This window comes from Protomyctophum parallelum, assembly GCF_964188405.1.
Source record: "Protomyctophum parallelum genome assembly, chromosome: 14".
NCBI lineage: Eukaryota > Metazoa > Chordata > Actinopteri > Myctophiformes > Myctophidae > Protomyctophum > Protomyctophum parallelum.
The window spans coordinates 14,958,436-14,976,477 of record NC_139709.1 but is presented as its reverse complement, the minus strand read 5'-3'; the positions used below and the strand labels follow the sequence as shown (position 1 = coordinate 14,976,477).

The 18,042-nt window shown below is 43.7% G+C and overlaps 1 protein-coding gene across 1 annotated transcript in view; it reads left to right on the top strand.

Annotated features, from left to right (window-relative positions):
• Window positions 1–18,042, top strand: part of ythdc2 (YTH domain containing 2) — a 35,757-nt gene that overhangs the window by 9,059 nt on the left and 8,656 nt on the right. Inside the window, exons 10-28 of the mRNA XM_083782086.1 lie at window positions 116–243; window positions 567–708; window positions 1,060–1,186; window positions 1,271–1,336; window positions 1,870–2,048; window positions 2,876–2,975; window positions 3,812–3,899; window positions 4,631–4,711; window positions 5,338–5,420; window positions 5,559–5,664; window positions 6,193–6,312; window positions 6,513–6,594; window positions 6,870–7,060; window positions 7,278–7,404; window positions 9,818–10,032; window positions 10,256–10,451; window positions 14,301–14,407; window positions 15,012–15,131; window positions 17,794–17,963. Coding sequence (XP_083638212.1) covers window positions 116–243; window positions 567–708; window positions 1,060–1,186; window positions 1,271–1,336; window positions 1,870–2,048; window positions 2,876–2,975; window positions 3,812–3,899; window positions 4,631–4,711; window positions 5,338–5,420; window positions 5,559–5,664; window positions 6,193–6,312; window positions 6,513–6,594; window positions 6,870–7,060; window positions 7,278–7,404; window positions 9,818–10,032; window positions 10,256–10,451; window positions 14,301–14,407; window positions 15,012–15,131; window positions 17,794–17,963 — 2,428 coding nt within the window. The remainder of the gene's footprint in view (window positions 1–115; window positions 244–566; window positions 709–1,059; window positions 1,187–1,270; window positions 1,337–1,869; window positions 2,049–2,875; window positions 2,976–3,811; window positions 3,900–4,630; window positions 4,712–5,337; window positions 5,421–5,558; window positions 5,665–6,192; window positions 6,313–6,512; window positions 6,595–6,869; window positions 7,061–7,277; window positions 7,405–9,817; window positions 10,033–10,255; window positions 10,452–14,300; window positions 14,408–15,011; window positions 15,132–17,793; window positions 17,964–18,042) is intronic.

Below are 18,042 nucleotides of genomic sequence, written 5' to 3'. Positions count from 1 at the left end.
TGACGCTAAGAACGTAATCATACATCAGCCTTACAATGTTTCACTAAATGGAGTTATTTGGTTAAACATGTGGTGACATTTGAATGTGTCCTTAAATGTGATTGTTGTCGTGTAGAGGAAAAGACTCAGAAGTCATGCAGCGAGTGGCGTGAGGATGATGAGGGTGGCGGTGATGATGATGATGGTCACCAGAGTCCAGACTCGTGTCAGGAGGACGCAGGTGACACCATCATCAATGAGCTGGTAAGACCCTACTTTGTCCGCCATTTATACATTCTTTAATTCCTATGTTTTGATGGATTAAAGTTCTCAGTCTTTGGGTTCCACGCAAGTCTTTTATGGAATCATGTGAACCGAAAAAGTTTTAAGCAAATGGGAACATTCGGTTAAAATAGAAGATCTGCAACCTTACAATGTGAGCTTGTAGATCTGTTGGGCTGTTTTCGGTGAACAGATTTGGTATAGAGGGGGGGAAAACTAGCAAACTAGGAACAGTTTGTTTTGCAGAATTGATACTTTTACTTAAGTACAGAATGTGAGTACTTCTTTCCACCACTGGTTGACAGAGTGAGCCTGTGGACGCTGTGGTGCCTCTGGAGCCGTGGCTGTCCAAGGAGATGGACTCCTGCATCTCCAACGTCTTCCATCACCAGGACGCAGACGTCTTCGTTCAGCTCTTCAACCTCATCCTCAACGAGAACGTCAGCGGTACGAGTACGACCCATCACAATTCTGTGCTTGTAGATCGGCTATTGTGTGCTAATGCTACTATTAGAATAGGGATTCTAGGGTTCAAGTGGTTAATGTAAAATCACAGCCATGTGAACTGACCGGTGCAACTATACTTTTATTGTACTGTACTCTACTGTATTGTACGGTAGTTTTATGGTTAGTTATACTTTTATTGTTATATAGTTCTTGTGCTCAATGTGAATGGGCCTGTAGGCTGCTCAACAGTGCCACTTCAGGACACAGTGGTGTGCACCACTCAAAAACAAAACACAACGGACAGTAACTCTGAGGACCCCCTGTTGAAGACCTAATGTGATTACTTTGCAGTGGACTACACGCACAGTGAGACCAGTGCCACAGCTCTCATGGTGGCAGCAGCGAGAGGCTTCCTGACACAGATGGAGAAACTGATCACCATGGGAGCAAACCTCCACCTCAAAGCCAACAATGACTGGTAGGCAGACTTCTGACAGATTCTGTGAGAGAAACAAGCAGCCTTTTGGTGAAAATGTTGTGACCTGGTCTCTGTGTTTTGCAGGGCGGCTTTAGACTGGGCCAAACACTTCCAACAGAGTGAAGCTGTGGACCTACTGGAATCCTACCTGTAAGTCATGTTCTCTTTATGTCATCTAAAGTTGCAGTCTTGTGTGTGGGCAGTTCAGATACAGTAGGGCCTACGGTATATGACATTCTGTACGGCTGTTTCCTTCTCTTCAAAAGCTTTCTTCTGTAGTGGGTATTATACAATTTTGTATGAGGAACAATTGTAGATTATTAGTGGTTTGTGCCATGAATATTCTGTTTGAGCCAAAGAATCACGTGACTTGATCCCCTTCCCCTATTCGCTCATTCTAGGACATGGCGTTCAGTATGTGTAGTCAGAACAGTAGTGTACAGTGGGGGATGATGATGAACTGCTCTTCTCTTTCTAATCTGGTTTTGGAGACTGGTCGTGTTTCTGTCTTTTTTTGTTTTTGTTTGTTTGCATATAAGTTATGCATGTAGTTGAGGTCATGTTATGGTCTCTATTAACCGGCAGTGCGTAATAAAGAACTCTTTAAAATCTCTCTCTCTGCTTCTGTCTCTCTCTCTCTCTCTGTCTCTCCCCCTCTCTTTCTCTGTCTCTCTCTCCCTCAGTTCCATGGTGGAGAGCGGTCATGTGGATGAGAGCACCCTGGTGCAGCGTGGCGGTGCAGAGCTGAGCCCAGAGGAGCAGCAGCTGCTGGAGGCCTACCACCACAGCTTTGATGACGACAAGGTGGACCTGGATCTCGTCCTGCATCTGCTGCACAACATCTGCACCACCTCTGAGGACGGTGAGTTGTTTTTGGTTAAAGTACTGTACTGTAAGCTGACGATTAACGTGTTGCAATTTGCATTTATGTTATCCTTTGAGGCTTCGTAATCACAAATTACACAGGGCAGATATGACAAATAACTTGAATATAAAAATAAATTACAGACACATTAATATTTTTGTATATGTTTTCTTTCCAAAAAATGTACAAAGCTTACAATTCTTTTTACAAATGTGTAGCTTTTATGATGTGTTGTAAGCTTATAGATCAACTCTTTCCGCTATGTTTGAAAAATGTTTGAAAAATGACATTTTTCAACATGGAAACCTAGAACAGTGACCCCACTCTGAGGACCACGGCCCTAGAACAGTGACCCCACTCTGAGGACCACGGCCCTAGAACAGTGACCCCACTCTGAGGACCACGGCCCTAGAACAGTGACCCCACTCTGAGGACCACGGCCCTAGAACAGTGACCCCACTCTGAGGACCACGGCCCTAGAACAGTGACCCCACTCTGAGGACCACGGCCCTAGAACAGTGACCCCACTCTGAGGACCACGGCCCTAGAACAGTGACCCCACTCTGAGGACCACGGCCCTAGAACAGTGACCCCACTCTGAGGACCACGGTTCTAGAGCATTGACCCCACTCTGAGGACCACGGCCCTAGAACAGTGACCCCACTCTGAGGACCATGGCCCTAGAACAGTGACCCCACTCTGAGGACCACGGCCCTAGAACAGTGACCCCACTCTGAGGACCACGGTTCTAGAGCATTGACCCCACTCTGAGGACCATGGCCCTAGAACAGTGCAATAAAAGGCTTGTTCTCCTTTCCCTGAAGGTGCTGTTCTGATCTTCTTGCCTGGATATGAGGAGATTGTTGGTCTCAGAGATCGCATCACCTCCTGTGACGACAAGAGATTCTCTGAATACGCTCGCAGGTAAATGCCCAGCGTGCGTGCGTGCGTGTGTGTGTGTGTGTGTGTGTGTGTGTGTGTGTGTGCGCGCGCGCAATTTGACTCGGACTAAGATGTAAAACATGGTATTTATAGCTATGCCTACTCACTTCTAATCAGCGGTGGAAAAATTACTTTACTTAATGTTTTATTTAAGTAAAAGTATCAATACTGCTGCTATGTAGAAACACTTACAAGTCTGCTATTCGTTCTCCCTCTCTCTCTCATGCCCCCCCCCCTCCTCTCTCTCTCTCTTGCATGCACACACACACACACACACACACACACACACACACACACAGAGTGCCGGTCCACCGCCATCTCTTTTACATTCACAATCACAGAGTCCGTAGGGTAGCACTAGCTGGCTAGTGGCTCCGGTCTTTTCTGAATCTGAACGTTTGATATAGTGTACTTTCTGACACATGGTGAAGTCGCGAGCCGAGGCACTCTGGAATGTGAGCGATGCAGCGCTCAACGTTGTCCCATACGTTGTGTCAAAGAGTAGAACACTACACTTTACACGTTGGTTTGTTAGCATCAAGTGCTAGTGCAGCTAGCAGACAGGAGCAGTGCAGTGGAGTTGGATGTCAGAGAGCACCCGTTTCTACAATCGACCGTTGTAGCCAGGCGCACCACAGCAATTATTTGTATTTGCACTGGTGCTCCCAAATATATTTTTAGGTCACAAAGATTAAAATTCAGGCGCATTTGTCGCAAAATGGTCGCAATTTCGAGCCCTGGACTCACTTTAGGTGGACTAGTCTACAACATTACGTCGTAGTTTGAATAACAGCATGTGGTGTGTTGCTGTTTTTCAGGTTTCAGGTGTTCACCCTGCACTCCAACATGCAAACTATGGACCAGAAGAAGGTCATGAGGAACACGCCTCCTGGAGTCCGGAAAATAGTGAGTCAGATCCAGGCCTTGCAATTATTTTAGATAATTGCAATTATTTTAGATAATTGCAATTGTTTGCGACTATCATTTCACTTTGTGACGTGTTGTAAACTGAGTAATTTGTGATTACGAATTCAACAAATGTTGAATCTAAACATTTGGTGAATCGCATACCTCTACAATGACGTATATAATTAAGAGGTTAATTCTTTTTCCAGAAGTTGAGATATAAGAGGCTGAAATCTACAAACGTTACACCCAAAACAATGTTAATTACCACTGGTTATTGGCACTTAATATAAACAACATTATGTTTATGTTCATGTTTATGTTTATGTTCATGTTTATTTCATTTATGGATAGCATTACATACATTCATTTTGCATATCTTACTTTTTTTTTTCATTTTCCATAAATGAAAAGGGACAGGAAGAAGAACATTATGCACACAAACTTTGGCAATCTACCCAGAAACACACTGGCTTGTCCTGTCATCCTGCTTCTGCTGCTTTATTTGACAACTGCTACACTTTCAGCTTTGTGCCCAAGATAATTTGTTGAGCTTGTAGATTGTCTATTTCCACTATAACAACCACACAAAACTTAAGAATTTACTTTCAATTTTACTATGGTGCTTTGTGCTCACTCATTTCCCCAATACAGAGGAAAATATTATACCCTTAAAAATATAATTGGGCATGTCATAGGTGAAATGTAGAAATTCCCACACTGTGTTTCAGATCCTGTCCACCAACATCGCGGAGACCAGCATCACCATCAATGATGTGGTGTTTGTCATCGACTCAGGGAAAGTCAAAGAGGTACCTTTTATTATGTCCTATTTAACCCATTAAAAAGGGAAAGCATCTGTGTCATTTTATATGTATAATAGCAACATGTGTTTTTCCAAAAGCTCATGAAGAAGAACAGTGGTTCTCAAAAATAGCTGATGTACAAACTCACGTCGCATCAAGCTGCAAGCTTATTTTTGAACATCTTTGAAAATTTTTGAATAATTTTTCAACACAAATCTTCCGGGGTGTCCCTGGCATAAAACATTTTTGGATGGGCGTCCATGGCCAAATACATAACATTTTGGGGGTGCTTGACTTGAAAATATTCGAGAACTACTGATTTAGAAGACATTTGTATCGGCTTCAGGACTGGGTTAACAGACATTGTAAACCGCTCTAGGAGTGTACACATGGAACCAAGTGGACCCTTACAGGTCTGTAACTCTGAGAGTGTACAAATGGAACCCTAACTCTGAGAGTGGACCAATGGACCCTTACGGTTCCATTTGTGCACTCTCAGAGTTAAATACTGTGTACTGTAGATTGGGGTGTCCACAGGGGGAAAAAGTGGTATGAAATGTGTGTAATAAATGCATGTCAAACGTTGGAGTATTGCGGATCTAAAACAAAACGTATGTATGTGACTCTTGTAGAAGTCGTTTGATGCCATCAACCATGTGAGCATGCTGAAGATGGGATGGATCTCTAAAGCCAGCGCTCTGCAGAGGAAGGGAAGGTTTGTGTCTAGTCACAAGTGTTACATAATAGTCACATTTACTTATTTTGTCATAATCGTGAACTTGTTATTACATTAAAAAAGCAGCCATGGTTCTTCAGGGCTGGTAGGTGATTCTGTAACTGTTATGTCCTTTAGGGCCGGAAGGTGTAGGCCTGGGATCTGCTTCCACATGTTCAGCCGCCTGCGCTTTAACAGCATGCAGGAGTTCCAGGTTCCACAGCTGCTGAGGATGCCTCTACAGGTACAACACACGGGTTTCCAGCCTGATTCGCTGTGTTCCGTGACTTCACAAATCACAACTTTACTTTACGGGTCCGTTTGGGGTTTCCTTTTACAAGTTAAAGATATAAAGGTCCATTTGGTTACCAAGTCCACTATTTAGAACCCCCTCAAGGACCACTGGTGGTCCCCGGACCACTGGTTGAAAACCACTGCAGTAGAGGGAATATTTATTCCTTTAAGTAGAGGCTGAAATGCATTTTGATGCAGTACCTCTCATCAGCCAGTAGGTGTCCTACCTGACCACAGAATGTAAATCTCTCAATAGAAGAGCAGGGAAACCAACTAGTTAATATAACTTACACTTAAATTGTATGCTAAAATGAAAGAAGGCAGCAAATAAAATAAAAAATAATACTCATCTTTTACTTTCTATAATAATAATAACAACCTAACAACCTAAATGTACTTTATCCAACACTGGTTTTGACTAGGAATAGAGGGTTTATGGCTTTATGTGGTGAATCCTTATGATTGTGTTATGTTACAGGAGCTGTGTCTGCACACCAAACTACTGGCTCCAATCAACTGTCCCATCGCTGACTTCCTGGCCAGAGCTCCAGAGCCACCTCCCATCCACATAGTGAAGAACGCTGTGCACATGCTCAAGGTAGGGACATCCACAGTTACTTTCCCTTGAAATAGCCGATCTGAAAGTTCACAACACGTGTTGTGAGAGTGTAGCTATTTTCAGCATGCCATTACAGCTGCCATTACCACCCTCCAACCTCCATCTCTCTCTCTCTATCTCTCTCTCTCTCTCTCTCTCTCTCTCTCTCTCCCTCCCCCCCCCCCCCCCCCCAAATGCAGACGGTAGATGCCATGGAGCCATCAGAGGACCTCACAGAGCTGGGTTATCATCTGGCTGACCTGCCCGTGGAGCCCCACCTGGGTAAGACCAGGGGTGGATAGCATTAGGATTCAGTGGTGGCTAATATTGTAATTTAAGTACATTTAGTCGAGTATTATTTTTATTAACCACATAAGCCCCATTTAAAATATAGTTAGGAGGTCCTGACCCACAGAACCACTGCCTTAAATGATTAGAATTGTATTGATTCCTGTTTTGATTCCTTCATTTGTTTCTGGTGTGCCTGGTACCCATCAAATTGGATTGGGTTCCTTCCTACTTGTAAAACGTGGTGTTTCCACCCGTCCCCCCCTTAGGTAAGATGGTGCTGTGTGGGGTGGTTCTGAAGTGCCTGGACCCCATCCTGACCATCGCCTGCACGCTGGCCCACCGCGACCCCTTCGTGATGCCTGCCCAGGCCTTCGAGAAGAAAGCGTCTCTGCTCTCTCGCAAGAGGTTCACCGCGGGCACCTTCAGCGACCACATGGCTCTGCTGAGGGCCTTCCAGGTACTCACTGGACTTTACAGTATATAGAGTATGCACATGGCTCTGCTGAGGGCCTTCCAGGTACACCCAGTGTACAGTATATTATAGAGAGTATGCATTGCACATGCGTCAGTTTTCCACCAAAACACAAACATTTTCAGATGGGGTCCGTGGCCAAATACAGTTAAGAGTGTCTACCAAAATTGTAAATCGTTGCGTTTATCTTGTGGTGTTGTAGGCATGGCAGAAGGCCTGCAATGACGGCTGGGAGCGCTCCTTCTGTGAGAAGAACTTCTTGTCCCAGGCCTCGCTGGAGATCATCGTTGGGATGAGGACACAGCTGCTGGGACAGCTCAGAGCCATCGGTACGTACTGGGTACTTTTGGGTATGAGTCTACTTCAAATAAGTGCATAGCTCTATGTTCTGATAGTAATCACTAATATCGCTATAGGGTATTTGTTCAGTAATTTTATCTAATCAGATAGAGAACTCAGACAGGATACTGATTAAAGGGAAATTGGAAGTGAAAACAAAGAAATGAGCAGACAAAATTGGAACTGGAACACTATAAAAAATTAAGCTGATTAAAAAATCGCTCCTGATTGGCTGAAAGTTTGCAACAAACCTGGAAATGTATTTGTTGTTTATTGATGAGCTGGAGAGACAGGGATACCCCTGTTACTGAACAATCACTGAGAAACAACAATGATTACTTTCAGAATAATATAGTACTTTAACATTTATTTTTATTTTTATTATATAAGTTTTTATTACGTTTTGTTTATAGACATGACAAACAAGACATACATAACAATGACACTAGACTATGTAATGTATAATTGACGAGTGACGGACCTATCGTGATGAGGTCTCTGAGTACAACAAATTTTAAACATTAAGAAAAGCACAGTAGTAGGGCATGCAGCACAGCAGTTATACGAAGCAGAAAAATTAACAATGGCACATTGGCAGGGCAAACGGAGCAGCAATTATATAGTGGAGTCGAGGTGAGCTGTAATGGGGCCCCATATATAATCAAATGTTGCTAGACTGTCCTGGCTGTTGCAACACAGCCTCTCCAAGTGTATCATCATTGTATCAAGGGGATTTAACTGTCCATGTAAACGTAGCCAATGGCTACATTTACATGGACAGTTAAATCCCCTTTTCATTCTGAATAAAAGTTCAATCCTATTAAAAGTTGTCATGTAAACACCTACAAAAACTTAAATCGGAATGAAAATGGCCAATCTGATTTAAACTTAGATCTGATGTAACTGACCGGTTTATTCCATTTTAAAATCCTATTGAAACAATTGTGACTCATGTAAACACTCATTCGGATTTAAGTTCATTCTGGTCTTTCTGTGCATGCTTGTTTCCATGTAATTGGTATGGCTATGTTATGCTCTTGTTTTGCGATTAATTATAAGAAACTAGACATGTTTAATTTCATATCTCTGAGAGCAACCTCTCATAGGCTACAGGATACATCAAATATAAAGTAATATGGCATAAAAGTGTTTTATTATTATTTTGTTTTACCTGAAATGTAGTGGAGTAGAAGTAAAAGTATTGGAAATTGGAAATACTCTACTAAAGTAAAAAATTGAGGTATTTCTACTTTACTTGAGTACTAAAGTAAATGTACTTATTTACTTTCCACCACTGGACGTAAACATATCCACCCGCCCCCTATCCAATCAGAAGCCTTCCCAGCCCCAAACCTGATGTGGAATGAAATAATGGGATTTAAAAGTATTGTCCATGTAAATGTAATGTACCGAGCATGAGCGTCTGCTGTATAGTGTATGGCAGTGCGAGCAACCGAACAGGTCAGCTAGACTAGAGCATCAGGGACAATATTTATATGGTATACTCTGCTGTACCATGCAAACATATTTTGCCAAAATGAGACAATATTTGGGCAAGACCAGAAGGTGTGGCCCAGTGTGCCCTTGGAGATATTACATCTGTCACAGATATCGGAAACAGCCGGATACATTTTTGTTCAATCTGACCCTTGAGTAATGTAATCTATGAATGACTTTAAACTGAACAAGTTGCAATCTGGAATTGACTGAACCAGAGTCGATCCTCTTCAACCCCTCGTTCCATATCTCATCAGACAGCTCCAAGCCAATATCTTCTTCCCAGGCAGCCTTGATATGGTTTGTTGAAGGAATAGACAGTTTGGAGAACAGTGAGACACATTTAGAGATAAGTTGTTTGGAATTGGGATGTTGTTTCAAAAATGCATATAAACAGTAGTCCTGGGGTAAATTTGGAAAATTATTAAATCGATTTTGAACAAAATGTACAAAACTTGTAAATAACTAAAAAAGTGGGAATGTGAGAGAGAAAATGCTTCTTTCAGCTCAGTAAATGATGCAAATTGATTATATGTAAATCTGAAAATTTGATCAGGCCCTTATCCTTCCAATGTACAAAGGCTGCATCTGTCTGTCATTTAGGAGTGTCCGTGGGGGATTGTACTTTAACATTTTAACAACAACAAAAAGAAAAGAGGAAAATATGTTTTAACCAAAAAACAACAGCTGTATAAAGTGCAGTGCGATCGTAATTTCTTTCACTTGAAACAAACATTTTGTAAACGTGATCAGTTTGCATTGACACAGACCTTTTACTTCTGGTTAATTTACTGCTATGGGGGTGAAGAGCGCAATCAAACCTTAAATGACGATATGCATGACAATGGCAGTGAATGTGTTTCTGCATCTAATGACATTGCCTGACCACCCCCTTGTGTTCCCCAGGTTTTGTGCGTGCGCGCGGAGCTGGGGACATCCGCGACGTGAACCTGAACTCTGAGAACTGGTCCGTGGTGAAGGCAGCGCTGGTGGCAGGCATGTACCCCAACCTGATCCACGTGGACAGACACACCTGCACCCTGTCGTCCAACAAGGAGAAGAAGGTCCGCTTCCATCCCACCTCCGTGCTCTGCCAGCCACAGGGGCAGGGCAATAAGAAGGTACGCTGGGCCCAGCTATCCTCACTGAACACTTTTTGTCATATTGAGGGCAGATATTGCATGTATCTACTGTGAATTACAAGAAATAAGGGCTAAAGATTGTAAATGTAATTTAAAGGCTACTTTAATGGCTAGTTATCCCCGGGTCCACGTGGAGAGGAGGAAATTAAAAATATGCTGTACGAACAGGGATGAACATATTTTCTTCATGTCTTCTTCCCAGACCCCCTCAGCCAATGGACAGATGGCGTCCGTCCAGGCTCTGCCCACTGATTGGCTAGTCTATGACGAGATGACGCGAGCCCATAGGATAGCCAGCGTGCGCTGCTGCTCCATGGTGTCACCTGTCACCGTCACCATATTCGGGGGCTCGGCCAGGCTCCCGGCTTCTGCTCTGCAGGAGCCCACTGTACCAAAAGGTATGGTTTTCCAGGCTTGACTCCACCACATCTTAGGTCACATTCTCACCTAATACTTGGTAGACTCGATGCGAATGGGCGGTGAAGTATTTCATTTGCTGCGGTTTTCCTTCACACTGCGCTGTCATCCACAGCAGGGACCTTTATCAATGTGTTCAATTCATAAACTATAGCCTACACAGTGAAATATATGGTGTTAAAATTATACTCCTAATGTGCATGTGTCGTGCCGTCGGGGACTGTCACTGGACCTCTCTCTCTCTCTCTCTCTCTCTCTCTCTCTCTCTCTCTCTCTCTCTCTCTCTCTCTCCCTCCGCAGTCCACACACACTGTTCCCTTGGGCATAGAGGTGCACTGAGCACAGACAGACTTAGCTCCTCACCCGCCACATTGTTTGCTTAATTTCCTTTATTTGCTGCGGATTGCATTCCCACCTGCACCGAATCGTAATCAAGTGCGTTTGGAAGCGAAGCGAAACCCCCGTTTTTGGTCGGAGTAGAATGCGGTTCTTTGATGCGCATTAGGATTCGAATGATGCTTCACACATGCCAAACGAAGCGCACTTTCCGACAATGTGCAGCAGGATTCGTTTTAATCACAGTAAAGCTTTCTGGTGTGAAGGTCACCTCTTAGAGGACAATATCCACTACAGTTATTTGACAACTTTATTCACTGACTTGCAGTAGATTATTATGACAAAGACAGTTTGTTTAAAGTGCTCTAAACAAACATTAAAAGTCCATATTGTCCCATATGACGTAATGTCAAAAGTCAGACGATAGAGTCCCTCAAAAAAAAGGACCATTTTCCAAAAATGTTCTAAATCCTAAAAGCTTTCTGGAAAATAAAAATCACACTTGTGTGAAGTGAGGGGCGCTCTTATCATCATACATCATCACAATCCGTCCTCAGCCAATCAAATCATCACATTCCGTGGTACAAACACATACACAAAGCTGTGCATAGGAGGGCCCTCAAAAATATGTTGATGCTTTCACGGTTTTAACGGGTTAATGTATTTCTAATAAGGTTGGGCGATATGCCAATTTCTTTCAACCGCCCATCATCTGACAGAGGTCACATTATACTCTAATACTTCGGTAGACTCATGCGTATGGGCGGAGATTTTGGGATTCTTGCATATTTAATTTGCTGCGGTTTGCCTTCACACTGTCATCCGTAGCAATTGGAAACGCAGCAGGGGGGACCTTTATCAATGTGTTCCATTCATAAACCTAGCCTACAACACAGCCTACAACACAGTGAAATCTATTGTGATAAAATTATACTCATAACGTGCATGTGTCGTCACGACACATGCACATTACTGTCGTGCCGTCTGGGACTGGACCCCCCCCCCCCCTCTCTCTCTCTCTCTCTCTCTCTCTCACTATACGCACGCAGCCACAGTGCCACACACTGTTCTTTTGGGCATGGAGGCACAGCGCTGAGCGCACTGATATAACAGACAGCAGCGCAAAATGTTTACACGTTTATTGAGATGAAAGTTCCAGTCCCCACTAGTCCCCACACAGTGACAGCACTCCATGTTTACGGCACGCACAGACAGACAGAATATTCTGTAGGCTATAATACTATTACACTGCACTGCAGTGTTTATGTGTTTTCTTAAGCAATTGATTAATGTACTCGTCCTCATTTCGATCAGGGCTTCAGTCTCCTCATTCGACCACGTCTATCCACGGTAACGGGACATCTTTGCGCTGTGTAAAATATGCTTTCTCCGTCTCCAACTGTGTTCAGCTCCTCACCCGCTACATTGTTTGCTTCATTTCCTTTATTTACTGCGGATTGCATTCACACCTGCACCGAATCGTAATCAAGTGCGATTGGAAGCGAAGCGAAACCCCCGTTTTTGCTCGGAGTATAATGCGGTTCTTTGATACGCATTACGATTCGAATGAGCCTTCACACCTGCCAAACAAAGTGCACTTTCTGAAAATGCGCAGCAGAATTCGTTTTAATCGCAGCAAAGCTCTCTGGTGAGAATGTGACCTAAGAATCGGCGATTGACGATGTATTCGTGTCATAAAAGTAAAGTGAGAACAGCTCACTGAAAAAAGCCAGATCTACAAGCTCTCAAGGCGCCGCGTCCTGCCTGTTTTTGCAGCTCCGTTCTCTAGGCGTTGAGAGCTTGTAGATCAGTCTGTTTCTGCTGCGCAGCCAGGGTAACTTGCTCCCTTGCCTCCCCGCACCTCGGAGCGGAGCAGCGGAGCCCACAAGCTGCTGCGGCCGGGCTGATCCACAGGCTCTAAAGCAGGGGTCCTCAACTAGAAATGATGAAGGTCCACAAATATTTTTTTGAATAAGACCGAGGTCCGGTCCCATGCGCGGCGTCCATCGGAGAGCGGGGCTCTATGCCCGTTTAGTATGGTCAAGCCAAGCTTAAATCAGATCCCCTTCCAACCAACCAATAATGGGGTGCAGAGTGCAGGCCCGGAGTGGAACTCCAAATCCAAATCACACTGCGCGCGCGCATAGCGCGCGCCAGAATTTTGGGGGCCCTTGGGGGACATTTTGGGGGCCTTTGCAGCAATTTCACATGAGAAATGTACCATCTGATGTTATTTATATTATTAACTTAAAAAAAAAAAAAAAAAAAAATCATTTCATTTTTTTTTTTTTTTTGGGTGGTCCGCAAAGAGGTGGTCCGCGGTCCGGTCGCGGACCGCGGTCCGCCAGTTGAATACCCCTGCTCTAAAGGCATCGCGTCCTGCCTGTTTTTGCAGTGCCGTTCGCTACGCGTTGAGAGCTTGTAGATCTGTCTATTTTTGCAGCGCTGGTGTCGGGGTTCATTCACGTTGTCAATAAAAATAACTTAGATTACAGGCAGAGATGAAGTTCAATCAGTGGGTTGCACCAGTAGGGGCTACACGCTAAGTTAATCGCTAAGCTAACGAATGATCCCCGAGCCTATACACTTAACACTAGTAGACTGTTTTTTTATTTCCCCCCCGACTTCACGGGTGTCGCATTGGGATTGTGATGAGAGCAGCTCCCTTTAATTCCTCTGAAGTGACGCAGAACTTTATTTCCAGTCCCCGTTCACAAAGTGCAACAGTTCCGTATATATTATTAGGCTATCAACTGCCAAGCTTGGCTAGCAGTTTACATCAATCATTGCCTCTCAAGCAGGCCCGGCGCCACGGGGGGGGGGGGGGGCAAAGGGGTTGTTTGCACCCTTAAATCAACCTCTTTGCCTTTTGTGCCCCCTTAAAAATCTCAATTGCCCCCTCAGTCATTTCATCCTGGCGCCGGGCCTGCTCTCAAACCCATACGCGTAATCTGCTTCACGGATACAAATCACCAATGCACCGCTCATGGCGTGTCGACAGTTTACATATCTGTTCTTTTGGATTTGGACACATGACGATGGGTAGCCTATGATGCCTATCATGAGACACGAGACAGCAGTGTGCATTCTGTTGTGACTGTATATTATTAAACTGTATGGGTCTGGACTCCGGAGCTTAAACAACATGTAGGCTACAGCCTCCCTCGACTCCCAGCCTTTACTCTGGCTGGCGGCTGCCGTAAGTGCCGTTCCACGATGCTGCTGAGTGCGGGGACTGTGGGAGGCTGGGAGCATACCATTTATAACGGGAGGATTTCCACCCGGCCGCTGTTACTACTTTGCTGGCCCAAATTGATTCACATGTTGCTCACACTTTACAGGTTAATTGGGCTAAATCGTCCCGAAAAATCGCCTAATAAAAATATTCGGCGATTGGATTCGTATATTCGCGATTGACGATGTATTCGTATCGTCACCCAACCCTAATTTCTAATCATATAATTAATTAATAATATGCATGTTATGTTAATCAGATGATGCTCTGAATGACAGCAGTGACAGTGAGGTGGAGGAGGGTTCGGTAGCTCATCTGGCTCAGCTGAAGATTGACGAGTGGCTTCACTTCCAAATGGACAGCGAGGTGAGAGAATACCATCATCACTACAATTTAAAAATAGCTGATCTACTAGCTCCCAACGCACCGTGTTGTGCTGCGTTGTGAGCATGTAGATCGGCTATTTTAAAGACATTTGGTGGAGACGGAAATAAGTGGTTCAAGTACAGGACCAACTCATATCCAGTTTACTAAGTATCGAGGGGTGAAGTTGTTTAAACACCTCCACGTTAACCCTTTCACCACCACTACTATTGGTATGTCCTCGGTGTCCTCATGGTGAAATTCTCAGTGTGTCACTCACTGCAATGTTCCGTACTTTAGTTATTGGCAGTTCAATATCTTGTTTTCACCAAAAACGCAGAAAGAAATGAGAAGGCAGAGATTTATTTATATAATTAATATAACATTAGCCTGGACCGGTAGGATTTTTACATGGTGTTATTTCCGGGTGTACTCTTCTTCGGAAGTCCTAGAGGATCACTCATAGGTTTTGTTTTTGTAACGACTGAAGAACCAAATGACGATGAAAGTCATAATGTCAATGACAGGGCGTGCCTTGGATTGAAATGGCATTGAATTGTCAGTGGCAGTGAATAAGTGTGTGTGTGTGTGGTGTGTGGTGTATCAGATTGCAGCCCAGGTGTTCCAGCTGAGACAGAAGTGGCACAGCATGTTCCTGAGGAGGATTCGTTTTCCGTCTAAGCCCTGGAGCAAACAGGATGAAGCCACCCTCCAAGCCCTGGTCACTGTACGTCATATCCCCCTTCTTGTATTCATTTGGAGAACAACAACGCTACATTATATTACTAGTAGTTTTGGGATCCTTAATGGCATTTGGTATGAAGGAATGGATGAGAGGGGTCGTTTGCTATCTTGATAGCTTTTTTTTTTACAAAGTACCTCCTTGTAGATACAGCCTAATTGTTGCTGTCTTTTCCCAATGATTTTTGAGGCTAGATTTACTATTTGCTGCAGCTTGCTTCTTCCTTTTACATTTAGATTGCCATACCACATTGCCATGTTAAAAGTCAAGATTCCCTCTATCAGGTTTTTATAGACTGTTTCCATAATATGCTTACTCACTCTAAAGGAGTTGAGCTTGCGTAGTAGGTGGAGGCGTTGGTTACAAGTTTTAAAAATCTGGTCAGTATTTTCACTGAAATTGAGTTTGCTGTCAATATATCCGCTCTTCTGCAGCACCAACATGGAAGCTTGCCATCTCTTGAGAGCATTTGCCCCAGAGCCAGAGGAGGCTATGTCTATGTTTCTGAGTACTCAAAGACGCTTTACATGGCGGGCATGGGACAACAAATAAAAACAACTTTATTAGGTGGAAAAAAACTCAATCAATGAATCAAATCAATTAAAACGGTTGAATGAGTTACCTGGGGAAAGCAATGTTGTTTTTGGGGAGTGCATTCCACAGGGTTGGGGTTGCTCTGGACCATAGCATTAGAAGGAGACCTGTACGCTGTACAGTGACTTCTGTGTACTAAATAATTACTCTTTAATAGAATCAAAACAGATGATATTTTTACAACCAGACCAGTGTAAATTTCCAGTCACTAATTTATCAAATTCCGTGCCTGGTAATTGAACCCGGTTCACCCATACGAGAGTCAATATCTGTTCCTGTTGAGCTATTGGAGAGCATGCGAGCTGAGGCTGATTTGAGTACATCTTATCAACCAGTAGGTGTCCCACCTGACCACACGCACAATCATCTGTATGTCTCAATAGAAGAGTAGGGAGACTACAACCACTGTACATGCATTTGTTCTAATATAGCTAGCATTGTATTTGTATTGTATGAACATAATCTAGTACATCACACATATCGGTTCAAAATTCAAATACAATTGTATTTATTGTAAGGCATGGATTTCAGCTTTAACAGTAATATATAATAATTTTGACATAGTATTGTAGATGGAATAACAATACTTTGAGTTGTGCTCAACCAAACATTTCAGGTCTGTGTGGCCTGCATTGTATAAAGCTTACTTACAGTTTTGAAGCTGCTTGACTAAATTGCTTGACTAAACTAAATTTACATCTAAAGATTAAGTCAATTAAAGTGACTTAAAAACTGCACGAAAGTACAAAAGCCAGAGTAGACATTGAAATGTAGACATTGAAATTCCACCACATTGTGAGCTTGTAGTCTGGCTATTTTTGGAGAAAAGATTGAAAAAGAGCGCACTGAGTACAGTGCAACTCGGGTATAGAGCAGGGGTTCTCAAGGCCTAGGTACCCCTCGGAGGGCAGAGTTTTTATAGAGCAGGGGTTCTCAAGGCCTAGGTACCCCTTGGAGGGGAGAGTTTTTATAGAGCAGGGGTTCTCAAGGCCTAGGTACCCCTTGGAGGGGAGAGTTTTTATAGAGCAAGGATTCTCAAGGCCTAGGTACCCCTTGGAGGGGAGAGTTTTTATAGAGCAGGGGTTCTCAAGGCCTAGGTACCCCTTGGAGGGGAGAGTTTTTATAGAGCAGGGGTTCACAAGGCCTAGGTACCCCTTGGAGGGGAGAGTTTTTATAGAGCAAGGATTCTCAAGGCCTAGGTACCCCTTGGAGGGGAGAGTTTTTTGTTCTTCTCCAAGTTCCCCCTCATCCTTGCAACACCGATAAGCATATACTTACAACCGCATGTGTACAAACCCTCCCGCGCACTCAGATCAGCCAACGCAGGGAAGCTGGAAGTACCCTCACTAAAAACGCCGGGACAACGCTCCACACGTCCCAAACTCTTCTCCCTTCTGGCTCCAAAACTGTGGAATGCACTTCCCATTGCAGTCAGAACTGCAGCATCACTCCCAATCTTCCGCTGTAGCCTGAAAACCCACCTTTTCAGACTCCATCATGGCCCATAGCACTTACCCTAACCCCTTAGATAGCATTTCTGTTGACTTAGATAGCATTTAACACAGACTTATAGCATGTTATGTAGACAGCACTATAATTGCATTGTATATAGTCATAGCACGCCATAGTACATATGTATAGCATAGTAGTAAATATGTATAGTTTATATGCTTTTATGTGATGTATTCCCATGCTTTTGTTCTTGCTTAATGTAAGTCGCTCTGGATTAAGAGCGTCTGCTAAATGCCTGAATTGTAAATTGTAAATTGATGTCGTTGGAACTATTTGTATTAAAAACCTTTCAATCAAATTCATTCAGTGAATCTAAAAGCTCACAATGCACCGCATCAGTGTGAGCTTGTAGATCAGCTATTTTCAAATAGCCTATGGATATATGTATAACTATTTTTCAATAGCTAAAGCATAACATAATGCTAATACCAAAATGGGTTAAAGTGTGGCCTATAGTCTCTTATTTTGGGCTTGTTTTCATAGACCTGGTTGCTTATTTCTCTCACAACGTGACAATGCTGTTGTACGGTCACCGATGCAGGTCCTGGGGACAGAGGAGCAGGCTGCAGGCATACAGCAGCCCACAGGCATCGGCCAGCGTCCCCGACCCCTCAACTCCTGTGAGACGGACACCAGCCGGTCATCACCCCCCGTCACACATAGGGACACCACCGGACCCCCCAGATCAGACATGTATAGCCCCACACACAGGTAATGTAATAAATAAGCTGGTAAATATGATTTAGCAGCCTTCAATCTGGGCTTTTTTAGATCAAAAACAACGTTAATT